The 25,896-nt window shown below is 56.8% G+C and overlaps 1 protein-coding gene across 2 annotated transcripts in view; it reads right to left on the minus strand.

The window, feature by feature from the left end:
* AP2A1 (adaptor related protein complex 2 subunit alpha 1) overlaps window positions 1-25,896 on the minus strand; it is a 32,718-nt gene that overhangs the window by 4,897 nt on the left and 1,925 nt on the right. For both annotated transcript variants that reach the window (XM_046682242.1, XM_046682241.1), the window contains exons 2-12: window positions 16,458-16,526; window positions 16,053-16,195; window positions 15,721-15,914; window positions 7,654-7,783; window positions 7,153-7,254; window positions 5,770-5,878; window positions 2,066-2,216; window positions 1,429-1,597; window positions 1,146-1,283; window positions 634-816; window positions 93-190 (exon numbers count right to left, since the gene is read on the minus strand). In XM_046682242.1, coding sequence (XP_046538198.1) covers window positions 93-190; window positions 634-816; window positions 1,146-1,283; window positions 1,429-1,597; window positions 2,066-2,216; window positions 5,770-5,878; window positions 7,153-7,254; window positions 7,654-7,783; window positions 15,721-15,914; window positions 16,053-16,195; window positions 16,458-16,526 — 1,486 coding nt within the window. The remainder of the gene's footprint in view (window positions 1-92; window positions 191-633; window positions 817-1,145; window positions 1,284-1,428; window positions 1,598-2,065; window positions 2,217-5,769; window positions 5,879-7,152; window positions 7,255-7,653; window positions 7,784-15,720; window positions 15,915-16,052; window positions 16,196-16,457; window positions 16,527-25,896) is intronic.

The raw sequence follows: 25,896 nt of genomic DNA on the forward strand, positions 1-25,896 counted from the left end.
GGTTTGGTGTGAGGGCCCCATGTCACCAGCCTGGAGACTCCTGGGGTCCCCCACCCCCAAGCCTTCAGAAGTGCGTGTGTTCACCGTCTCACCTGGAGCGGGGGTCCCCAGCAATCAGGTTCCCAAACTCCCCAAGGATATAGCCGCCGACCTTCACCATGTTCTCATGACAGGCAGGGGCCTGGAGCGCCTGGGGCAGGGACGGGACGGGTGAGGACAAGAGTGAGTGGTGCCGCCCGGCTCAGGGGCGCTCAGGGGCACCAGGCCGGTGCTGAGCCCTTGACTTGTCTTAACTTGTGGAACCCTCACGACTCTATGACATGGGTGGGGTTACAGATGGGGAAACTGAGGCACAGAGCGGTTAAGTGACCGGCCCACACCACACTGGGAGTAAAATGAGGAGGCACTGGGCCCCCTTTTCTGGGCAGAGGGAGTGGGAAACTGCCGAGACCTGGGGATCAGCAACTACGTGCTGGGCGCCCCAGGCCCACACCCTGCTGACTCTCCCCTGGGTGCCCAGGCACCGCTCTGAGGAGGAGGAAACAGGGTGGTGGCCAGGCTGGCTGGCCCCACAGCCCAGCTGTCCCTGCTTGGCCTTGCTGCAGGTCATGGCGGTGAGGTGGGGGTGCTGACCTCAAAGACGGTCTTGGCGGCATAGCCCTGAACGTCATCGCGGTTGGTGACGATCTGCAGCACACGGTACCAGACCTCCTCGCTCACGTAGTCGCCCGCGATGCGGATGAGGTTGAGGATGGTGTCCACGTACCAGCTGTAGTCGACTGCGTACTTCTCGGCCAGGATGGCCACCTTAAGGACCTGCCGGCCGGGAGGGAGGATGGAGGAGTGTGTATACATGCATGTGCCCACCAGGAGAGTCGGGGTGGGGACTCACCCGGATCTGGGCTCACCAGTGTCTCCATCTGGAGACCCAGGAGTCCCAGCCCCCAGCCCCTCCTCCCTCAGACCCAGGAGTCCAGGCCCCCAGCCCCTCCTCCCTCAGACCCAGGAGTCCAGGCCCCAGCCCCTCCTCCCTCAGACCCAGGGGTCCAGCCCCAGCCCCTCCTCCCTCAGACCCAGGGGTCCAGCCCCAGCCCCTCCTCCTTCAGACCCGGTGGGTCCAGGCCCCAGCCCCTCCCAGAACTCACGATCTCCTCTCGGATGGCGTAGTCAGCTGTCTCCAGGTACCGCAGCATCTCCGACACAATCTGCTTGGCATTGCTCCGGTCGCACATGGCATAGAGGAGGTCGGCTGCACGTTGCCGAACGCTGACATCCCGCTCCGTCTGAAGGAGGAGAGCAGGCGGGGTGTGTTCTAGGCCCCATTCTGGCATAGGGCTGGCCACTCAGGGGCCTCTCTGAGGGGGCAGAGGGGACTCAGGCTGCTTGGTGTGGAGGGCCTGGCCCAGGGCAGCCTCCGGGAGGTCGCACCTTGAGGGCATTGATGACGGTGTCGATGTGGGTCTTGACTGCCTCGTGGGAGAACTCGGAGCTGGCCAGCGTGCACATGCTCTCCAGCGCCAGGTAGCGCAGGTTGGTCTCCCGGTGCTGCAGGAACTGGCCCAGCTGGTTACAGGCCCGCACCAGGAGGTTGGGCTCACTGCCAGCAAGAGAGAAATAGAGACAGGGGGACATGAGGAGGCGGAGGACGCAGACCTGACTGATCCATCTCATCTCCCCTCGGGGCCCAGGTCTTAACTCCTGCCCTCCGCCTCAGTCATGACCACTCCTGGTGACAGAGACATCCGGGCCTTGGAGACCCAAATAAAGAGCCAGGAGTTTCGCATCCCAGGAGAGCCCAGCACCAACCTGGCAGAGTAACATTTCACACCCTGTCATCGTCCTCCTGCCTACAAGTCAAGATTCCCAGACCTGCTCGCCTAGGATCCAGGAGTCCAGCCCCAGCCCCTCCTCCCTCAGACCGGGAGCCCAGCCCCAGCCCCTCCTCCCTCAGACCGGGAGTTCAGCCCCAGCCCCTCCTCCCTCAGACCGGGACTCTAGCCCCAGCCGCTCCTCCCTCAGACCGGGAGTCGGGCCCCAGCCCCTGTCCCAGCCCCTGGCGGTGCACCTGTCGTAGTGGATGATGAGGCTGATGGTCTCGAAGAGGATGGCGTTCTTGGCATTGGAGTGCTGGACCTTCTTGGACTTGGGCGGCTCCTGGGCCTTGTTGAGCACCGTCTCCAGACACTCCACCAGCCGCCCCTTCACAGCCGCATCCTCTGGGGAAACGGAGCGCGTGCCCAGGCTGAGCGCCCCCTGCCCAGCCTACCGCCAGGGGCAGGCACCACGCCACGGCTCCCGCCCTCCACGGGAAGGGCACGGGCCCTACAGCTGTGGGCGGGGGTCTCTGCTCCCTCAAGCCCTTCCCGGGTCCCCAGGTGACCAGCGGAGGTGGGAGGCCGACAGAGGACACATCTCCAGACCTGGGCTCTCGTCCTACTCTGCTCAGACCCTTCAGGGCAAGAAGCTCCACCCCTGTGAGCCTCAGTTTTCCCTTCTGGAGCATAATGCTGTTTAAGTTTCTCACAGAGCCAAGAAAACTCCAGGAGCCTTCCCCAGAGACATCCTCAAACCAGGCCAGCCCAGGGAGGGGTCTGAGTGGCGAGCACTGTCTGACAGAACGCACTCGCCAGCACTCACCACTCAGCAGGAGACCCGAGCGCACACGAGGGCCAGGCTCCACGCCTGGGGTTAGGCATTCAACAGTCACAAAGCTGGGCCACCACGAGACACATAGACGCCAACTAGAAGCTCACACAAACCCGATAACTGCCATTCCCTTGAATGTGAGGCAATGCCAGGTGCACAGAACAGCTGTCGAATGTTCTAGCAAAAACCGCTGCATCCAGATCTACCAGGCAATTCACAGCACAGAGGGCCGAGCTAAAGGACACAGGCAGCAATCAGCCAAACCCTGCAATGCAAGACTCTCCTGGTTTCTTCAAAAACAGGTGGTGGGGGTTGGGGTGGGGGACTATTCCAGACTAAAAAACAAAATAACAAAGACATAATCAAATTTAATTTGTGGGCCTAGATTGTACTGTATTTTTTTGAAGCCATAAAAGTAAAGCTGTGGACAATGCGGGCAGTTCGGTGCCCAGAGAACTGACGACTCTGTGGGGCTATTCTGCATCTCCCTCGCCGTGAGCAGGGCACTGTGGTCGCACAGGGTCCCCGGGCCCAGGAGCCCGCTTTGGAAGTGTTTCAGGGTGGGGGGAATGTTATGATGTGGCCAACTCAGTTTCAAGTAATTTAGCAACTGTGGGTCTGAGAGAGTGAGCGAGCGAGAGCGCAGACACAGCAGAGGCTTTACCAGCTGGCTGAGTCCAGGGAGAGGGTGCCTGAGTGTTCATTACACTGTTCTCACAAGTCACCTTTATGTTTGAAATTTTTCATAATAAAAAGCTGGGGTGGGGCCGGCCCTGTGGCCAAGTGGTTAAGATCACACGCTCTGCTTTGGCAGCTCAGGGTTTCACTGGTTCATATCCTGGGTGCGGGCATGGCACCGCTCATCAAGCCATGCTGAGGCAGCGTCCCACATGCCACAACTAGAAGGACCCACAACTAAAAATACAACTATGTACTGGAGGGATTTGGGCAGAAAATGCAGGAAAAAAAAAAAAAGAAGATTGGCAACAGTTGTTAGCTCAGGTGCCAATCTTAAGAAAAAATTTAAAAAGAAAAAGCTGGGGTGGGGGCCAACCCGGTGGCATAGTGCTTAAGTTTGCATGCTCTGCTTCAGCAGCCCTGGGTTTGTGGGTTTGGCTCCCGGGCACAGACCTACACTCAGCTCATCAAGCCATGTTGTGGTGGTGTCCCACATATAAAACAGAGGGAGATTGGCATAGATGTTAGCTCAGGGCCAATTTTCCTCACCAAAAAAAAAGCTGGGGTGAAAGCCAATATCATGAAAGAAGGAGTGTAGTTCTGCCAGATGAAAAGACTTATGAGAAATAATACTCAAATTTGATACTTGTCTCTTCATCAGATCCTAGTTTGAACAGACTGTGAAAGACATTTTGGGGAAAATTAGGAAAACGTGCAGTGAGTATCAGAGAACCTTAGGGAATCGTTGTTAGTTTTATGTGTGACTGCAGAATTGCTGCTGTGAATGAAAATGTCCACAGTTTTTAGAAATGGGAACAATATATTTAATGTAAAACATAACGATGTCTGTAATGGACTTAAATATTTCAGGAAAAAATAATGAAAGAATAGCATGCACACACAGCAAAATGTGGAGTCTGGGTGACAGGTCCTCGCTACTTGTCTGTATGCTGCAGTTTTTCATAATATGGTGTATGAATAAATCCGGTGGGAATAAACCGGGGCTAGGCTCTTGTGCCCGGCACCGTCTGCTGGGGCCAAGCCGCCAAGCCTCCCAGGCAGAGGGAAGAGGGTGAGGTGCGCCCGGCACACCCCGAAATTCTGAGGCGGGGCCTCTCAGATGGAGGTGGGCTCAGAGCTCCACCTAAGCGCTTCCTGCCAGGATGAGAAAGAGGCCCAGAGAGGGCAAGCGCCTTCCCCAGGCCACATGGCAAAATTCACCCCTGTCTTTCACAGGCTGTGATGGGCCTTTGGTGCCACTTACATCCTATACTCAATTACAACGTGTGCACACGCACACAGACATGCACGCATAGACATGCATGCACTGACGTGTACGCACAGTCATGGAGACACTGACATGCACACACTGACATGCACACAGAGAGATGCACGTACTGACATGCATGCAGACATGTACACACAGACACACACGGTGACATGCATGCACGCAATAACATGCACACACTGACATGCATGCACAGATATGCATACAGAGTCATGCACACAGAGATGCATATCCTGACTTGCATGCAGACATGTACGCAGTGACATGCATACAGACAGACACAGAGACACAGACCCCCTCACACACAGCTGGCCATGGAGATTCAGGGCCATGTCAGCCCCTGGCCCACGGCAGGTGTTCAGCCCTGGGCTGAACAGAGGGCAACTGGCTCGTGAAGCAGAGACTACGTGCTGAGCGTCCGGCACAGGGTCCCTCAGAACTGCGCTGCAGGGCAGGTGGCCCAGGAGACGGGAGCCAGAGGGAGCCCTGGCCACACGGTGAAGGTCAGAGCAGGGTCTGGAGGCAGGCGCTGCCCCTTGGTGCCGCCTGGGCCTGGGCAGGTGAGGTCTCATCTCCAAGCCTTAGTTTCGCTGTCTGCACGTCGCAGGGATGGGCCCCCACACCAGCTGTTGGGAGGGTGTGACAGCCCAGGCAGCGCCTGGCTCACCATAGGCACTCTGTCCACACCAGTGGTCGTGCCCATGAGCAAGGGGAACGTGAAAACCCCAACAGAGCTACACTAAGTCACACAGCACGGCCTGGAATTGCCCCCGGCCTGCCGGGCGACCTTGGGCGAGGACGCCCCCTCAAGCCTCGGTTTCCTCATCTGTAACAGGCGTGACAACGACCCCCACGTGACAGGGTTGAAACGCACAGGCAGCTTCACCGGGACCCTGGCCCACAGCAGGGACCGACGTACACTGGCAATTTGTCTGTTCTCTGTGCTAGCAGGGCGGCCCTGTGCTGCGCTGCTCCCGGGCTCGCACAACATCCTCATCCTGGAAGCTTCCTGGGGGGCTCTGGGCTCAGGGCGCCCCCAGCTGCGGACTGGCCCCCGCCTCGCCTCAGAGAAATCCTGACGCAGACCCCAGCCCCGGGCCCGCCTGCTCCCCCCCAGGTCGGAGGCCCCAGCTGCCGGGGCGGTGGGCCCATGGTACCTGGCGGGGGGTAGCACTGGAGCAGCCGGAGCAGCTTCACCGAGAGCCAGGGCGCGGGCACAAAGTAGTAAGTGTAGTCCTGGAGGTCGGTGGAGGCCGAGGAGACGATCTGGGGGGCGGGGGAGAAGCGGGTGAGGCATGGGTGGGGCCCAGAGCAGGGGCGGGGAAGAGCCACGGCTGCCTCCCCGAGGGGTGCGGGGACCTGGGGCCCAGGGAGGGAGCGAGGAAGCCTCGGGGATGTAGTGAGGGACCTGGTGGATCTAGGCTCAAGCCCGGGCTGGGTGATTTTTCCAAATAATGCTGGTGGCGGGGGAACAGGGGGTGGTGAGGGGGGGCAGGGAGTCTGCCTGTCCGATTCCCTTCCGTGAGCTCCTGCCTCCATCTATGAGCCTCATGCTTCCCTGGGTCCCCAGCCTAATACCAAGTCAGACGCCACAAAGGCTCCAGGAATAGGTGAGGAATCAGTGAAAGAGCCTGTGACTGTTTTCCTTAAGGCAAACTCATACTTAACCTTCAAAACCCCTTCTCCAGGAAGCATGCCCACCATGCTCTCTGCTACTTCCATGACGGTATGTACCCCGCCCCACTGTCACTGTCTGTCTCCCCCAGCAGCTTGGCACACAGGATGTGTGGTGAAGGGATGAAAAAATGATTGAATGAATGAGCTGGGGTGTTGTTCTCTCTGCTCAGGAATCCAGGCCTTTCTTACCTGCCCAGGAAATGTTTATATTTACTCTAAGACTCAACTCTGGGATCACCTCTCCCAGGAAGCCTTCCCGGATTTCCAGGCTGGGTTAAGTGGCTCCTCTGGGGGCCTACCATGCCCAGTGCTACCTCCACAACAGCACGAGCCACCCCGCTGATGAGGATCTGTGACTGAGTTGGCCTGCCGGGCCACACGCCCCCCCCAACAGGACAGGGAGCTCCTGGAGGGCTCGGGTCTGGGGCGGAGGAGGTGAGAGGAGCAGGAGTGAGTGAAAGGAGATGCCCGGGAAAGCGAGAAGCTGGAGGAGGGCAGGAGAAGCAGAGGAGAAAGAGACGGGGGGTGGAGTGGGGAGAGCAAGAGGCTCCTGGGGCTCCCTGTGTGCCAGGCCTGCTCTCAGACTTTACGCAGACCCTGTCACAGCAGAGCTAAGCTGTGAGGCGGGCATGGCTATCACCCCCATTGCACAGATGGAGCAAATGAGGCCTAGAGAGATCAAGCCCCTTGCCCAGGGCCACACAGCCCAGAAGCAGCTGAGCCGGGACAAAGCCAGCTCAGAGCATGTTCACGGCCACCAGGCTGGGCTGCCTCTCAGGGAGATCAGGGGAGACCAGACAGGTGGCCCAGAGGACAGGGACGCCAGGGCCACCTCCGGCAGCCAGTGCCAAGACCACACGCACCCGGCTCAGGCGAGACACAGCCAGGGAGATGCACGTCTTGAAGTCGTCGGGGTTCTTCTTGCAGAGACAGGTGATGAGGCTGACAGCGGCCGTGACCACACCCTGCGGGGCAGAGGGGCAGGTCAGGGCCCTATGGGAGGGCAGGCCGGGGACAAGCGTCCAGGATCGGAGAGCAGAGACCCAGGAGCGCGGGGGGGGGGTGGGGGGGGGGGGGGGGGGGGCTCGACGACCATGGCCAGCACTGACTTGGGGGTCTGAGGGCCCCCCGGAGGCCCAGGTTCTGGGTGAGGAGCAGAGGTGGGCGGGGCTATAGAGGGACTGTGAGGACTGGGGGCGGGACCAGAGGGCAGCGTCCTTGGCTAGGCGGGTGATGGGTGCTGGGGACAGTGGACAGGATCCCTGGGCAGCCGGGTGGGTGTCAGGGACAGAGGTGGGGGCTCTGGGCATGCAGGCGGGTGCCCAGGGAGTGGGGACGTGTCTGGGTACAGGCGCCGGCCCCACCATGTGCTGGTCGTTGAGCAGATGCACCACGCGGGCCGTCCACTCGCCCATGGGCACCAGGTCGGGCGAGGCCTTGTAGAGCCGCAGCAGGCACAGGGCCGCGCTCTGCTTGACGCTGTCCATGCTGTCCCTGTGGGACACGATGTGGGGGGAGGGGGGCAGGTCAGCGCGACACCAGCCCCGCACACCTCCCCCCTCTCTCGCTCCTGTGAGGAAGGGTGGCTGGCGAGAGGCAGAGAGCGCCAGGCGGACCCAGGATCCAACCTGGTGCTGCCCCCGTCGCCCACCAGGCCTCCGTTTCTTCATCTGCAAAGTGGGTTGCATCTCGGTGACCTCATGTGGTCACTGGCAGTGCGAAGCGAGATGTCCAGCCAGGCTCCGCCCCTTCATTCATTTACCAAGCATTTACTGAGCGCCTCCTGGGCCCCCGGCACTGCTGAAAGGCTGCGGATAGAGTGGTGGACGAACTGGTCCAAGGGCCTGTGCCCACAGAGCGTACGTTCTGGCCGGGCAGTCGGTGTGTGAGCTCAGGCACCGACACCGGTGGGGTCAGCACACAAATGAGGGCGGGAACAAGCGTGCACCCAGGACGCTCTTGTGGAGGGAGGCCCCTCTGACAGGTGACAGGGGACCAAAAATCTGAGTAGCGGAATGAGAAGAGACTGGAAATTGCTGCGCGGAATGTCCCAGGCAGAGGGAACGGCCTGTGCGGAGGCCCTGAGGCAGGTGTGGGCCTGTGTGTGGGAGGAGCAGTGTGGAGGCTGGTGTGGCGACAGCAAGTGAGCGACCGAGGCCGAGAAGGCTGGAGATGGGCGGAGGGGCACAAAGGGCCAGGCTGCAGGGCCTCGTGGGCCATGGTGGGGACTGCTTTCATCTAGTGGGAGACGGAGCTGCTATGGATGACAAGCAGGGCAGCAATGATCCTAACGTGACAGCAGTAAAGCTACCACCGGAGCCCTTCCGATGTGCCCGGCACTGTCACAGGCCCCCTGCAGGGACTAACTCAGTTATGTCACCCTCACAACAAACTAGAAAACAGGGACTGCCATGCGCTGCCGCGCCCAGATCTGGCCTGTTCTACAGGGTCCCTCCGCTGCCTTGTGAGGGAGAGGCCTCATAGAGGTGGGCCTGGGCCACACAAAGAGGTGGGGTGAGGGCAGATGCAGTGGGGCGAGAGGAGGTGACAGCAATGGGCCAAGCAGGAGCCCGGGCTGCCGGCCGTGGGGGTGAGAAGGGGGTCTGTTCCAGGTACATTTGTCAGGTCAAGGCAACAAGACCTGCTGTGAACTAGATGAAGGGTCGCGAGGGGACAAGAGGGGACAAGGTGAGCCCCGAGTTCTGACCTGAGGGACCGGTGAGCAGGGAAACCATCCGTGGTGTGGGGGTCTGGGGCAAGAAGAGGGGGCGCTGAGTGGGAACCCCAGTCCAATACAGGACACGTAGGGAGTTGACAGGCTAATGAGACACCCAGGGAAGACGGTGGGGGCGCCCTGGAGAGGCAGGGCAGGATTCAGAGTGGGCGGGGCCGGAGCCTGAGGCTGTGCGGCTTCCGGCAAGTCCCTTTCCCTCTCTGAGCCTCCATATTGTCCCCCATAAAATGGGAACCCCATTGGCCTCTTCCGAGGAGAGGAAGCCTGGGGTGGGCTGAACAAAGGCCCCCCAAAGACGCCTACATCCTAATGCCCAGATCCTGTGATTCCGTTCCCTTATGTTCAAAAGGGACTTTGTGGAAGGGATTAAGGATCTTGAGACGATCCTGGACTATCCAGGAGGGCCCTAAACGTCATCACAAGGGTCCTGAGAAGAGGGAGGGGGGAGGGTCAGAGTCAGAGAGAGATGTAAGGGTGGACACAGGGGGCACAGAGAAGAGAAGATGCCAGGCTGCTGGCGGTGAAGCTGGAGGACGGGGCCACGCACCGAGGGATGCAGGCGGTGCTAGAAGCTGGAAGAGGCCAGGAAACGGAGTCTCCCCTGGAGCCTGCAGAAGGAGACAGCCCCGCAGACACCTTGACCTCAGCCCAGCGGACTGATTTCGGACTTCTGGCCTCCAGAAGTCCGTATCAGAGAGTCAGGGTGTTTTAAGCTGCTAAGTTATGGTCACTGGTCACAGCGGCCACAGGAGACAATGCAGACACCTGTTTAGCATAGAACCTGGCAGCCAGCGGGGGCCCCATCTGAGAGGGCTGACTCAGTGCCCCGATCGGTACCCAGTTCCCAGCATAACGCAGAGCCTAGAGCGTGACAGGGTCCCGGGAAGAGCTCCCTGGGCCCTGGGGTCAGACATGCCTGCTCCAAGTCCTGACGGGTGGGTACAGTTTTGGGGTGAGTCCCTGACCCTCTCTGATGAGCAGTTTCCTTCTCAGGCAGTGAGGAGCCTTGTAGGATGCAGGGGGTGGAGAAACAAGATTGTCCATCAGAAGCTGATGCAGCCGCAAACACAGAGGGGCTGCCGGGAGCTGTCACGACCACCCAGGCTGTGGCCTCACGGTGAAATGTTTCCCAGAAAGGACCCAACAGAAGCCTGAGCAAAGGGCACAGGGGGCATCTTGGGAGGGGTGACCTGCACGACCCGAAGGCCAAGGGAAAGATATTTCACTGATGTGGAGGAGAAGCGCGAATTACAGCGACAGCAGCTGTTTCCGCCAGCACCAGGCAGGCGCGCCGTGCTGGCCAAGGAGCCGGGAGCCCCGGTGTGGACACGGGGACAGGCCCTCGGAAGAGGAGCTGGGCCATCTCTGCTCAGGCAGCCACTTCAGTGACATGGATGCCACCAGCAATCCCGCTGCTGGACACCCACCCGGGAGTAAGGCGATGCTGAAGGACCTTCAATGCCTGTCACCAGATCAAAACGGGAAACCAGCAGGAGGTCCGTCCCCCGTGTGCTCGACTAACGGTGTCTTTTCACCGTCGTCCTCACAGCTCACAGCTCCCGAGCCCTTCCTCCGGGCCACACTCCGTCAGTGCTTCCGAGTACTAAGCGGTTTGATCCTCACCACAGCTCCCCAAGGAGGCGGCTTCTATTCTCATCTCCGGTTACAGGTACGGAAACCTCCCCTCAAAGACCAAATGAAGCCGCAAGAGCTATTTCTCAGGCTGGTTACAGAGACCGGACCCCATGCAAGGAAAGTCTGAAGCCACGTGGCACAGGGCGTGCGCCTGGCATTCAGAGACAGAACGTGCTGGGGAATAACAACGCCGCATGCAGGGCACCACGAGGGAGAGGGGAGGATGGAGAGATGACGTGGGGGACACGGAGGGAGACCTCAACTGTAACTGTTTTCTTTTCTTCTTTTTTTTTTTTTTGAGGACGATTAGCCCTGAGCTAACATCTGCTGCCAATCCTCCTCTTTTTGCTGAGGAAGACTGGCCCTGAGCTAACATTCGTGCCCATCTTCCTCCACTTTATACATGGGATGCCTACCACGGCATGGCTTGCCAAGCGGTGCCATGTCTGCACCCGGGATCCGAACTGGTGAACCCTGGGCCGCTAAAGCGGAACGTGTGCACTTAACCACTGCGCCACCGGGCCGGCCCCTCTTTTCTTTTTTTACAAAAAGGCCTGACACCTTATGACCCAGCCATTCCACGCCCAGGCATTTACCCAGACCTGAAAGTTCACAGCAATGTATTTGCATGTTGCTCACAATCGTCAGAAGGTGGAAGGCTCTGGATGAACGGACAAACAAAATGTGCTCCATCCATCCAGGGTGAGATTACTATCAGGCCACAGAAAGGGATGGAGCACTGACATTGGGCTGCGACATGGGTGAAGCTTGAAAACATCGTGCCAAGTGAAAACAAGCCAGGCATGAAAGGCCACATATTACGTGGTTCCATTGATCGGAAACGTCCAGAACAGGCAACTCCACGGAGACAGAAGGCAGGTTAGTTAGAAGGCAGGGGCCCGGGGGAGGCGCAACGGGGAGCCACTGCTCACGGGTCTGGGGCTTCTTTCTGGGGTGATAAAAATGTTCTGGAACTAGATAGTGGTGGTGGCTGCACAACACCGTAATATATTAAAAACTACTGAACTGGACACTTTAAAATGGTCAAAACGGTGAACTTTATGTTATGTGAGATTTATCTCAATTAAAAAAAAAACATCTGGGGCTGGCCCTGTGGCTGAGTGGTTAAGTTCGCGCGCTCCACTGCAGGCGGCCCAGTGTTTCGTTGGTTCGAATCCTGGGCGCGGACACGGCACTGCTCATCAGGCCACGCTGAGGCAGCGTCCCACATGCCACAACGAGAAGGACCCACAAAGAAGAATATACAACTGTGTACCAGGGGGCTTTGGGGAGAAAAAGGAAAAAATAAAATCTTTAAAAAAAAAAAATCTACCTCTGGACCCCCGTCAAGGCCAAGGCCAGGTTTCCATTGTCGAGAACGCAGCCCACACTCAGACAACCCCAGCCTGGCCCGTGGTGTTGGCAGGGCATGGCCCCTCAGCATTCACTCCCTGCTGTGAACCTGGGATGTCACCCCTGCTCATGTGTGTCTGTCACACGGGCCTCCGTCTCGGCCCCGGGAGGCGATAAGCTCTCCCTGCTCAGGGTGTCTCGCCTGTCCTCGTCTTAAAGGAACCGTCAGCAGCATTCGCCACGACTGACCGCTCCCGCCTCTGTGGAAGTTTCTCCCCGAGCCCCGAGCCACGGCCTCTTCTGCATTTGACCCCCATCTCCCCCGCCAGACCTCGACACCTGCCGCCCCAGGGCTCAGCCTTCGGTCGCTTCTCTTCCCTGCTCACATCCTCCCTGAGGGACTGACTTCATCGGGCCGTGGCTTAAATTACCATCCATCCTGCGCGGTCCCATACCCATGGTGGCCCCCAGGCACTCGAGGCTCCTGAGCACGTGAACTGTGCTGAGTCCAAACCGAGACGCGACGTGAGTGTAAATTACACACCAGTTTCAAAGACTTAGCACAAAAATATCGTTAAGATGGCACACGAATAATTTTTACGTTGCTCCATGTCAAAATGAAAATATTTTGGGTGGATGAAGTGAAATTAAAACATTAAAATTAGTTTCACCAGGGGCCTGCCTGCTGGTGTAGCGGTTAAGTTCCTGTGCTCTGCTTCGGGGGCCCAGGGTTTGCAGGTTCGGATCCTGGGCGCAGACCTATACACCGCTCATCAAGCCATGCTGTGGTGGTGTCCCACATATAAAGTAGAGGGACACCTGTGTTAGCTCAGGGACAATCTTCTTCAAGAGGAAAAAGAGGAAGATTAGCAACGGATGCTAGCTCAAGGCCAATCTTCCTCACCAAAAAACAAAATAAAATTAGTTCCACCTGTGTTTACTTTGTCTAATGCGGCGACTAGGAAAGTGGAAAGTGTGTATGGCTTGCACTCTATGTTTCGTGCACAGGGAAGGTCTCCCTCAGCTCTGTCTCTCTGGCTCTGATTCCCGCTGTCCAATTACCTACTGAGGTCTCTCCTTAGATGTCCAGTGGTCGTCTCAAATTCAACATGGCCAGACGCAGCTCCGAATCCTCCCCTCCTTGCCTGGCTCTCCCCCAGTCTTCACCTTTCACCCCCTGTTCAACCTCCCTCCTCTCTCTCTCTCACACCACGTGCAATCTGTGCTGCCAGCTTGACTTGCAAACAAACCCCCTCTCAGCGACCTTCACTATGACGATCTAGGTCTCAGCCACCGTCAGCTCTGAGCTGGACAGCAGTGGATGTCTCAACGGTTTCCCGGCTGCCACCCCGGCCCCCGACGGTCTGTATTTCTGCCTGGGATTTCTCGGGCTACTTGACTCTGAGGACCAGCCTATCATTGGTTCTGGAATATTCTCAGCTGTTATCTGTTCAGACAATGCCTCTGTCACAATTTCTCCCTTTCTTTCTAGCACTCGAAATAGTGTTATGTTAGACTTTCTGTGTCTGCCGTGACTCTTAACCTCTCTTTCTAAATTTTCCCTCTCTTCCTTTCTCCAGGCTGCATTCTGATTCATTTCTTCCGTTCTCCTGTCTGTTTACTAATTCTGCTTTGGCTAGGTCTCCACTGCTGCTAAGCCAGACCGCTTCATCGTTTTAAAATTTCAGTGATACTTTCCATTTCCTTTTCAAATCCGCTTGCACTTGGCTCCGGCATTTAAATCATTCTCATATTTCTTGGCACCTATGAAACATGCTTATTTTACGTTCTGGGTGAGAATTCCAACTCAACTTTTATTTTCAGCTTTCTTTCCGCTGGTTCTCCCTCACGCTGTCTCACGTCCCGTGTTTAGTGATTTTCGACTGCGAGCTGCTCATGAACTTGGAGCTTCATCTGTGGAAGTCTCTGAGGCCTGTGGGCAGGTGGGCTTCTCCAGACAAGCCTGGGCTACTCCCACTGTGCATCACTTCAGACTAAAGCCTGGCTCAAGGATTTGACGACCCAGAGAGGGGAAAATCCAGCTGAAAACCAGTGTGCAGGCTGCTCTGGGCCAAGGTTCAAATCAGGTCGTTTTGCTTATAGTCCCCAAGGTGGGTTATTTCTGGGTCACCCACACTTTGAAGTGTGGCCTCTGGAGCCTCTCCTTGGACAAGCTCTGTCTTCTGTTCCCAGAGGCCACATGCCCCAAAACCAACAGCCAGGGTCACCCAGTTCAGCGAATCCCCTCTAAGCAAAGTCTGGTTTCTGCACCCTGCTCATCTCCTCGGGCACCAGGCTCCTCTCAGCTGTGGCCTGTGCTGCTCATTCTTTGACCAGCTCATGAATACACTGAAGGATATTTCCTTTCCTCTCTTATCTGGCATTGACAGTTGGGTTTCAGCAAGAGCATCCATCAGGAATCTAGTCCATATGTTGCCAGAAATGCAAGTCCTGCCTGCTCCCACACTAGGCCCAGGGATCTTTTAAAAATACAGAGCTGATCATATCATCCACCTGCTTAAAATACACCAGTTGCCTCAAATTTCAATTAGAGTAAAATTCAAACTCCCCTTACTCGCTCTTGTTTGCCGCACTCAAGCCATAGACATTATCTCTTGGTTCCATAATGGTAGAAAGCTCATGCCTGCCCCAGGGCCTTTGCACTTGCTGCTGTTTTTGCTTTGGCCCCCTTTTCTCCAATGTTCTTGAATGACTATCTTCTCCTCATCATTCCAGTCTCAGAGTACACGTCACCTCCTTGCAGAGACCCTTCCTGATGAGTCTAAGCGGCCTCCCCCACCACCCCCACTGCCCCCCACTACTCTGTTTTGTTTTCTTCAGAGCATCAGTCATTGTCTGAACTCATCTTACTTCCTTGTGTATGTGTTTTCTGTTCAGGTCCCCGTGAGAGGTAAGCTCTGCGAGGGTGGGCACAACAGTCCTGCTGCTCTCTCCCGACCCCCCATGCCCACAACAGTGCCCAGCACCACGGGCACTCAAGAAATATTTCCTGAATGACCTCCTGCCTCAGGACGATCACACTGACCCCAGTGCCCTTCGTGCCTTTCCCCTTTCCACAGCCAACGACTCCTGCTCACCCAGGTCTCAGCCTGGTGCCACTTCCTCTGGGAAGCCCTCCCTGATCCCCCAGGCTAAGTCAGCCGGCCCTACTAAATGCCCCTGTGGGATCCTGGGCCCCACAGCATGGTTCTGAGAGGAATTACACATTTCATCCTGTGATTTTTCAGTTAATATTTATCTCCCACCCCGGACCATGAATGCTGGGAGGACAATGACCGTGTCCACTCCTGGTCATGGTTATATCCCCAGCAATCAGTCTAACGCCTGGCCCATAGCAGACGCTCAACAGATGTTTGCTGAGTGAATGAATGGAGAAGACGCACAAGTCTGGAAGGCTGTCACCAACATGGCTTAAGGTTATCGCCTCTTCCACACCAGACGTCACAGGTCAGTTAATCCAACAGGTGCCCCACAGGCTTTGTTGGGGGGCCACCTCCCACACTGAGTCGGCACAGTCAGATGAGAAGAGACAACCACAAGGCTGCCACCAGACCACCGGGGTTCCAAGCCCAGTGTTGTCCTACGCCCCGGTTGGGAGACCTTGGACAGGTGACACAACCTCTCTGACCCACAAACTTGGCTGGGCCTTGTTTCCCCCATCCCCCGGCTCAGCTCCCCAGTGCCTCACCCGGCCACCAGAATGCGAGGGATGTCAGCGGCGAAGGCCTCGCCCATCTCGCGGCTGCCCACGTTGGCGATGCAGTGCAGGGCCAGGCACATGAAGGTGGGGTTGCGGCTGGCCAGGTCGTTCTTGATGGCGTTGTTGATGAGCCGGATCAGCTCCGAGTTCGAGTTCACCAGCACCGAGATGAACAGGTAGCCCTGGGTGGGGAGGGGGGAGGCTGGGAGCCTGGGGCTAATGGGTCCTCAGTCCCATTCTTACACACTGGTGTCCGGGCTTCCACTGCCCTCCTCCCTCAGACCTGGAGTCCAGCCCCCGCCCCTCCTCCCCAGACTCACTATCTGTTTCTCCGTGTACTTGTTGGAGCTGAGCAGGTTCACGGCCTCCATGTGCCCAAAGTCAATGTCATGGCCAAGCAGGAAGATGAAGAGCAGTTTACACACGTATTTTTTCTTACTGTAGCCATCCAAGGCTTTGTCCCCTGGGCCAGAGGAAGGAGGAAAGGGGAGGCAACAATGAGGATCACACCTATGAGTCTCAGGAATCCTGCCCCAAGCCCCTCCTCCCTCAGACCCAGGAGTCCAGCCCCCAGCCCCTCCTCCCTCAGACCCAGGAGTCCAGCCCCCAGCCCCTCCTCCCTCAGACCCAGGAGTCCAGGCCCCCAGCCCCTCCTCCCTCAGACCCAGGAGTCCAGGCCCCAGCCCCTCCTCCCTCAGACCCAGGAGTCTGGGTCCCCAGCCTACCTTTGAACTTGGAGCGGATGTTGGCCAATTCCTTATTGATTCTCTTAATCTCTGCCTCCTTGCTCTTGCCTGGGGAGGGGAAGGCAGGGCGGGTGGTGAGGGTCCTGACACCTGCCCTCACTTTCCTTGGCAAGGCCCCTCCCGGCTGGAAGGGCAGACTCTCTCTACCCTGGGGCCCCGGGCCTTGGGCTGAGGCCAGGTCCCCTGGCCCCTCTCTAGATGGGAGCTTCAGGGAGGTGAGAACCCCAGCTCACTGGTCTCTACAACCCAGAGAAGATGCCCGGCACACACTCTGGGGCGGTCCCTGACTTCCTCCCTCCTTCCTCCTCCCACTGTGGCCCCCGGACTGTCCCCTCCCTGGGAGCTCCTGTCCCCACCCACAACTCTGGCTACCCCTGCACCAGCCCCCAGCACTGGCCTGGCAAGAAACACGTGATAAATGAATGAATGAATGGATGGATGGATGGGTGGGTAGGTGGGTGGATGGATGGGCGGATGGGCGGGGGGTGGGTAGATGGATGGAGAGCTTGGCTGCCTTCTAGCTATCCCCCAGGACCTCAGCCCTACCACATCCCCACTGAGCTCACTGTCTCCTGAATCCTGCTCCTCCCCTAGGTTCCCAATTCCAGGAAGGTCCCCTTGTCCACCCAGTCACCAGGCCAGACCCTTGGGTGCTGAGTTCCCCCTCCCTTCCTGTCCTCCTGGCCACCAACCTCTCCCCACCTTGAGTGTCTGCGACATCCTACACTTCTGACAAGATCCACTTAAGGGGTGGCTCTAAAGAGCCTTCCCTCTCCCCACGGGCCAGGTCCCATCTTCCTCTGGACTCCTTGATGCCCAGGCCTCCCCATCGAAGCACGATGTGTCTGGATGGTGCCCGGGTCTCGGCCGCCCTCACTGCTGGCTGTATCCTTCCTCACGCTCCAGCTCTACTCCAGCCAGACTTTACCATCTCGCCCTTGACAGGCTCCACCATTCACTCAGCTCCTCCAAACAGACCCCACGTGTCCTCACCCCCTCCCTCACGCCATCGCCGTGTCCACTTGGCTCAACCTTCAGAGCGTGTCCCCAGACACCTCCACCTCAACCACCTCATCCAGACTCTGTCCTCACTCACCAGATCATTGCAGCAGCCTCCTTTCTGGTCTCACTGCCTCCTGCTGAGGGGACACCACCCCCTGGCTCTAAAGCCCTCTGGCCACACCCTGGCCACCCTGCCAATGTCACCCCTCACCACCTTGCTGTGTGTCCCAGCCCCACTGGCCTCTGCTAGCTCCAGGGACATTCCACACTCTTCCCGACCTCAGGGCCTTTGCACGTGCTTGCCCTCTGCCTGGGCCCATCTCTCCAGTTATCTTTCCGTCATTTAGGTTTCAGCTCCCGTCCCCTCCTCTGAGAGCCTTTCCTGACCAAGTCTTTAAAGTCAGTGCCTCATTCTCCTGTTCCCAGCATCAAAATAAAAAAGACCTCCCTAGCACATTTTACACCCTGTAACTATTTTCTTTATCTTTACTGTCTAACCTCGGCTCCCACTTTAGACTATGAGCATCAAGAGAGAGCTTCTAGAACAGTGCCCGCCATACAGAAGGTGCTTAATAAGTGTCTGGTCATCCGAAGGGTGGCGACCTGCTCTAGCCATGGCTGTGGCATCCTCACCCCTCAGCATGTACCCAGGCACCTGAGAGGCTCAAGCGTGCATCAAATGAATGAATGAATGAATGAATGAACAAAAGAGAAATAGAGAGTATGTGCTCTCTGTCTCCTCAGAAATCCTGCTTCTCTTCCTACTCCCAGCTTCGAGGGGAGCTCCCACAAACCCCACTTCGACGATTGCCACCTCCAGGAAGCCCCCTCCAATGACCACCTCCTTGTCAGCGCCTAGCAGACCCCAGAGCCAGGCGGCTCCTGAGTGCCAGACACGTGGCCGTGCCGAACTGAGACGGGCTCTAAGTGGCAACGCCACCCGGGTTTAGAAGACTCGTTGTGGAAAAAAAAGAATGTACAATAACCCACTAAAATTTCTAAAAGATTGATGATGTGTTGAAATGATAATATTTTGGGTGTATCAGGTTGCATAAATATATTACTCGAATTAATTTTGCCCATTCCTACTTGTTTAAAAAATGTGGCCACTGGAGCAGTTAAACCACATGCGTGGCTCGCGCTGTGTCTGTTGAACAGCGCTGTCCTCGGGCCGCCCCCGGGCCCCCACGCTGCCCGGGTCGCCTCCATCAGAGCACTGTAGTGGCTGTCGAGGTCTGCTCTGTCCCCGGACACAGGAGCCCCTGAGGGCAGGGCCAGCGTCTACCACTTTTCTGGGTAGCAACCAGCGTGCGAGCTCAGGAAAGGCCTGAAGATGCGGATCATGGCCATAAGAAGTGCGGAGTGACCCGCTCCCTTTACGGATGAGGGCAAGAGGCCTCAGGGACCCTGGCGATGAAGAGCCAGCACTTCAGGGATAAGCTGGAACGAGCCTGGGTGGCCCAGAGGCCACCGGAGCCTTCATCTATTAATTACACGTTTCCTGAGGCTGCGGGCCAGGCCTGAGTGCGGTGACACTGGGCACCCAGCACCGAGGTGGCCCCAGCACTTTTGACCCACCCCCAGGGACTCCTGGCCTGCGGGGCACAGGCTTGGGCCCCACCCGCACAACTGAGCGAGCTGTGCAGGGATGGAGGTTGCCCGGGCACTGCCTGGGGCCTCAGTGGTGGCTGCCAGGAGGGGACATTTGAGGAGGGCCTTGAAAGATGAGGAGGGTTCAGGAGCAGTTCACCGGCCAGGGAGGCCAGAACCGAGCTACGCAGCCGAGGGGTGCCGCACGGGGGTGGCCGAAGCGGTGAGGACAGGCAGCCCTCGGGGGGGCGCACAGTGGCCCCTCGGAACTGGCATGCGTGCTCTGTTCTCTCCCTGACCTGAGGATGCCCACACAGTTGCTCCGATTGCCTTACACTCTTCTGTAGGGACCAGAAAAAGCCCAAGAGCTTTTCTAAATGGACTGTACGTCCCACAGTGGCTGCCTAAACTTCATCACAGACGGATGGCTACCTAAATGGCAATTAAACTGCCGAGGCTAGAGCCCTCTCTGGTGTTCATTTAAACCTCTATTAAAAGCTTGGAGAAGCAGGCAAAACGAACCTACGGTGTTGGGTGACGGAGCAGCGGCTGGCCTTGGGGAGGGGTGGGGCTGGGAGGGTGCTCGAGGGGCTGCTGGGGAGCCAGAGATGTGGGTCCTGCACCTGGGGGCTATGTTCAGTCGGGGACAATTCATCGAGCTGGACATTTATGAGCTGTGGGCTTTTTTACAGGTACACGATCTCCAAAATGAATAAATTTGTATACAAATATATATTAATCTATTTTTATACTGAAGTAAGTATATCAATTATGTAAAAAACAGGATCAAACAGATATGGATAATTTAAAGAATATTTAAAGACTGTATGTATGTGTGGGTATACACATATTTTTTAAACAGTCTTTTTTTTTTTTTTTTTGGTGAGGAAGATGGCCCTGAGCTAACATCTGTTGCCAGTCTTCCTTTTTTTTTTTCTCCCCAAAGCCCCAGCACACAGCTGTATATCCTAGTTGTGAGTCCTTCTAGTTCTTTTACAGGGGACGCTGCCTCAGCGTGGCTTGATGAGCAGTGTGTAGGTCCACACCTAGGATCCGAACCAGCAATCCTCGGGCCGCTGAAGCAGAATGCGCGAACTTAGCCACTCGGCCACGGGGCCGGCCTCAAAACAGTCTTTACGTTGTCCCCATCCATTGGACACTGTCTTCTGCATAACCAATATGCTTTGCCATTAAAAAAGAATTCACAGGGGCCGGCCTGGTGGCACAGCTGTTAAGTGCGCACGTTCTGCTTCAGCAGCCCGGGGTTCGCTGGTTCAGATCCCGGGTGCGGACATGGCACTGCTTGGCAAGCCACGCTGTGGCAGGCGTCCCACATATAAAGCAGAGGAAGATGGGCACGGATGTTAGCTCAGGGTCAGTCTTCCTCAGCAAAAATAGGATTGGCAGCATATGTTAGCTCAGGGCTAATCTTCCTCAAAAAAAGAAAGAATTCACAGAGAGAACAAAGCACTAGGTGTCCAAAGGAGAAGGGGCTGTGGCCCCGGACGGAGGGCACCCCAGCAGAGAGCACAGCCTCTGCAAAGATCAAGGCAAGTCAGCCTGGGTGCTGTGAGGGTAACACCCGGGAGAAAGAGGCTGAAGGAGCTGTGACAGAACTGCGCTCATGGAAGGAGTGACTTTCCAGCACTCAGGGCCAGCCAGCGACAGGGGGATGAGCTCCCCGTCACAGGAGGCATGCAAGCATGCCAGGATGTTTTAAAAGGATTCCCTTAGCCTCAAACATTCCCTGGGCCAGGTTCAGGGGTGAGTCACACCTGCCTCGCCCCGGGGGCCCTCCTAGGTCGGGAAGGGAGGCTGCCGGGGACAAGGGTGCAAATTTTGACAGAGGCAAACACCACAGGGGCTGGGAAGCTGGACGCAGACGTGGGGAGTAAGGCTCCTGACACCCAGCTCCTGGGATCTGAGGACCCACAGATGAGGCCGGAGCACGCCGCCTCTCCCGGGCTTGCTGAGGGTGCCAGGGAGCCCGGGGCCCTGTGGGCCTGCAGCGGGGCTGTGGGGGCGGCCGGGTGGAAAAGGGACCCCCGACGAGCTGCCCTCCCTCGGGGCCCCTGGTCAGGGCAGATAAAGCCTTCCCTGCGCATTCAGTCCTCGGTATCAGCATCGGGGTGAGTCTGTCCCGGCCACCAAAGGCATCCTAACAAACCCTGCTCCACCCGGAGGGATCGAGGCGCTTTTGTTCTCTGGAGGGAGGGGACACGGGTGCTGTCCGGGACCTCACTACGAGTGAGACCCCTCGCAGCCTTCCAGACGACTCCTGTTTACAGTCTGGGCAGCCCGGGTTCCGACTCCCAGGCGCGCTGGGAGGTGCCTCCCATACAAGTCCCAGCAGCCCCGAGTCCTTACCGAGGGCTCTGGAAGAGGATGCTCGCTGCCTCTGGACCACCAGGAGGCTCAGAACATGCCGGCCCTAAGCTGGCCAGCCCAGGAGCCTCCGGCCACGTGTGGCCACCGGCCACTTGAAACATGGCGGGTGCTACTGAGGGACCGAATGCCTCATTTTATTTCACTCGAATAAATTTAAAATTAAAAACCCATCCTCGATTTGGTGACTAGAAAAGTAGGTTTGGCACAACTTGGGTACTTCGTGAATCTAGTTTTTCAACTATAAGTTTTAGGAACTCAATACAGGGCAAGTATTTCTGATGAAAAGCGAGCCTCTGAATTGAGAAAGAAACGTAAACTGTCTCATTAATTGTTTTTAAAACGTTGATTACACATTCAAATAATACTTGGGGCATACTGGGGTAAGTTAAATAAAAGTTAATTCATTAATGTGAAAATTAATTTCACTAGTTTTACTGACAATGTGGTTACTGGAAAATTTATTTTTATTTCCTTTTTTTTAGGCATGCTTTTTTTTTTTTTGGGTGAGGAAGATTGGCCCTAAACTAACATCTGTTGCCAATATTCCTCTTTTTTTTTCTCCCCAAGGCCCCACTACACGGCTATATATCCTGGCTGTAGGTCATTCTAGTTCTTCTATGTGGGACGCCACCTCAGCATGGCCTGATGAGCCGTGTGTAGATCTGTGCCCAGGATCCGAACCCATGAACCCCCGGCCATGGAAGCAGAGCATGCGAACTTAACCACTTGGCCACGGCGCCAGGCCCTGGAAAATTTAAACTTATATATTGGTTCGCGTTACAGTGCTCGGTTACACGTGGCTGTGTCGTCATCTCCATCCCTGAGAGAGAAAATATTCTCCTTGAACCAAGCCACAGCCTGTCACTCCCCAGCCTGAAATGGCACAGAGACCCTCCCGCAGCCGCTGCCCGACATTAAGGCGCATGTGTGAATGTGTCAAGCCTCCTTGGCCTCTGGTCCAGAAAGCCAGCTCCCAAGGGCAGGAATGTGCGGCTGCTCCATTCCCAGGACAGCCCCAGGGCCCAGAGCAGTCCCGGCTCAGGGGAGCGGGTAGGAGAAGGTGGGGCTGGGCTCAGGTCTGGATCTGTCTATCCCCAGGGTCTGGCCGCCACTCACAACCTAAAGCCAGTTCCTTAAAGTGCCGGCCCTGGGGCGGGGAGGGGGGGTCCCAATGGCACACTCATGTTAGAGAACTCCTGGCGTGGAACTCATCCTTTCTGCTCTCTCCACAGCGGCCAGAGGGATCCTGTGAAAACTGGAGTCAGATCCTGTCCCTTCTCTGCTCCAAGTCCCTCCGTGGCTCCCGTCTGGCCCAGAGCAGAAGTCAGGTCCTCAGCGGCCCTCCAGAATCCACTAGTTCCCTCTGAGGGCAACTCCCATCCTCTCCCTGCACAAGCAGCCTCCTCCTCCTGCTCCTCAAATTCCTCCTATACTTCAAGCACGGGCCTGCCTCAGGGCCTTTGCACAGGCTGTTCCTTCTGCCAAGAATGTCCTCCCCTCCAGATTTCAGCAGGCTTAACTCACCCACCAGATTCCATTCTTTGCTCCAACCTCACCTTTTCAGCGAGAGACTCTCGAAGCAGCCTATACGAGAGCACCACTCCCAACCTTGTCCCCACACCCATGCCCTGCCTACTTCCTCCCATCCACTGCCACCTGTCTAAGCACCTGAATGCTATGTATTTACCTGTGCACTGGCCCGTCTCCCCCTAGAACGTGAGCACTGCAGAGAGGGGACTTGTTTACTGCTGCCATCCCATCACCTAGGACAGTGTCTGGCCCTCAGTCAGTGCTCGGTCAAGATTGATTGGTTCATTCATTAATTCATTCATTCATTCACAGATTCAATGGGCAAACATCTTCCGAGGACTCCGGTGGCCAGGTTCTGCGGTGGGGAGAACTGGGGACCCGGGGAGCAATCAGCCCCAGCCTGCGCTCCAGGGGCTGGGGGAGATGTCACAAATGGAAGGAGTCACGACCTGGAGCGGACTGTGCCCTCAGGGAGGAGCAGAGCACAGTGGCAGCCCAGCACACCGAGTCACAGTCACCCCGTCCTCAGGCCCAGGCGGCTGGGGCAGAGGGGCCGCAGCCCAGCCCCTGCCCGAGGGAGCTCGCAGGCAGATAAGTCCTGGGAGGCTGCAGCCCCTCAGGACAGGATCCGACCACGCCCGCCCGCAGGCTGGGCCCTGCCTCCACCCCTTATCTGCAGAGTTTGCCCTTCCTTGCCCTCCTCCTCAAAGCCTGCCTTTCACCCCCTTCTAGATCCTTCCCCCTGAACTCCACTGTGCCCTTTGGATCCTGCAGCAGGATGGCTCCACTCTCCTCCCACTCCTCCACTTGCTCATCTCTGGGCATTGCCTACATCACACCCCTCGCCCTCCTTTGCCCTCACTCCTGCCTGCCCCCTCTCCAGTGCTCAGCACAAACACCAACCCGGCCTTGCCCACCTCCCCAATGGCAGACCCCACCCCTCTCTGCACCAACCACACAGGCCTTAGATCAGATTCTCGACTGGGCCTCAGGACCTTTGCACGTGCTGTCCCTCTGCCTTCACCGCTCTTCTCCACCTCCCTTGGCCTGCCTAACATCTCCACATTGTCTGAGCACCACAACCAGACAGACTCCCATTCTTTCAACATTGTGGCCCTCTCCCTCCCTGGACACCCACAGCTTTTTTCCACTTCAAAAAAAATTGAGATACAACTCACACACCATAAGGTTCACCATTTTAAAGTGTGCCACTCACCGGTGTTTAAATACATCCACAATGTTGTGCAACCATCGCCACTAATTCCAGGACATTTTCATCATTCCAAAAGAAACCCCATACTCATCAGCAGTCACTCCGCATTCCACGCCCCCAGCCCTAGGCAACCACTAATCTACTTTGTGTCTCTATGGATTTGCCTATTCTGGACATTTCATAAAAATGGAATGCTACAAGACGTGGCCTTTCGTGTCTGGCTTCTTTCACCCAGAGCGATGTTTCAAAGTTTCGCCCATGTCGTAGCATCTATCTGCACTTCGTTCTTTCTAATGGCTGAATAGTATTCCATGGTGTGGGGGTCCACACTGTGTATCTACGCAGCCGCTGAAGGACATCTGGCAGGTCTGCTTCCACTTTTGGGCTATCACGATAACGCTGCTGTGAACATCTCTACACAAGTGTTTGCGAGAAGGAGAGACGCAATTTTTTTTTTTTTTTGAGGAAGATCAGCCCCGAGCTAACCATGGCCAATCCTCCTTTTTTGCTGAGGAAGACTGGCCCTGAGCTAACATCCGTGCCCATCTTCCTCTACTTTATATGTGGGACGCCCACCACAGCATGGCTTTTTGCCAAGTGGTGGCATGCCCACACCTGGGATCTGAACCTGCGAACCCCAGGCCGCCGAAGTGGAACGCGCGAACTTAACCACTGCACCACTGGGCCGGCCCCAGCAATTTTTATGCTGTTCCTCTCTCCCTCAGGGGGCTGGGCGCTTCCTGGGGGTGAAGTCAAGTCTGTCCTATTTATCACTGTGTCCTCAGCGCCTGTGATAAGGCTTGAAACATCCCAGCCATTCGACGTGTATGAGAAAAGGAAGGACAAGAAACCCTGATTATCCAGCCTCAATTCATTTGGCTAAGTGACCGCCACTGCCCCAACATGGGAGTCTCCCCTCTAGCCCCTGGCTTCCCTCTGGGGTCCTGCAGTGACCGTGACCCATTGTGCTCTCTTTCCCGCACAGCCCCATCATCCGATCCCTTTGCAAATCCTTCCAGACAGATCCCAAACCCCACCACTGCTCGCCACTCCCTTCTCGTCCCGGGCAAGGCGACGTCGTCTCTCACCCCAACACTGCAACAGCTCCCTAGTGCTTCCCTCACTTCTGCTCCTACCTTCGGAGTCTGTTCTCTTCACGGCAGCCAGAGGAATTATTTTAAAACATCAATCGGCTCATGTCCCTCCTGTGCTCAAAAGCTTCCCACCGCTCTCATTTCACTCAGAAAGGCCAAAATGCTCCCTGAGGCCCACAAAGCCCTGTCCCCTCCCTGCCCTCATCACCTACCTACCCTTCCTCCTTTCTTCCCTCCCTCCCTCCCTCAGCTCCAGCCACATGGCCTCCTGGCTCTTAGGTGAACACACACCCAGCATGCTGCAACCTCAGGACCTTTGAACGCACCATTCCCCTGCACGGACCCCTTTTTCCTCCAAAATCTGCAGAGCTCACTCCCTCCCTTCACTCAAAAGTCTCTACTCAAATGTCACCTCCTTGGTGAGGCCTTCACTGAGCACTTTCTCAATCCTGGTGCCTCTCCTCTGCTTTCCTTCCTTATTTTTCTTCACAGCCCGTCAAGGGCTGACACTGTATCATTTATTATCTACATTGTATCATTTATTGCCTTTGGTCCTCTGTGTTTACTTTCCAGCTCCCTCACAGCATGGGTGCTCTGAGGG

This window comes from Equus quagga, chromosome 13 (genome assembly GCF_021613505.1).
Source record: "Equus quagga isolate Etosha38 chromosome 13, UCLA_HA_Equagga_1.0, whole genome shotgun sequence".
Taxonomy (NCBI): Eukaryota; Metazoa; Chordata; class Mammalia; order Perissodactyla; family Equidae; genus Equus; species Equus quagga.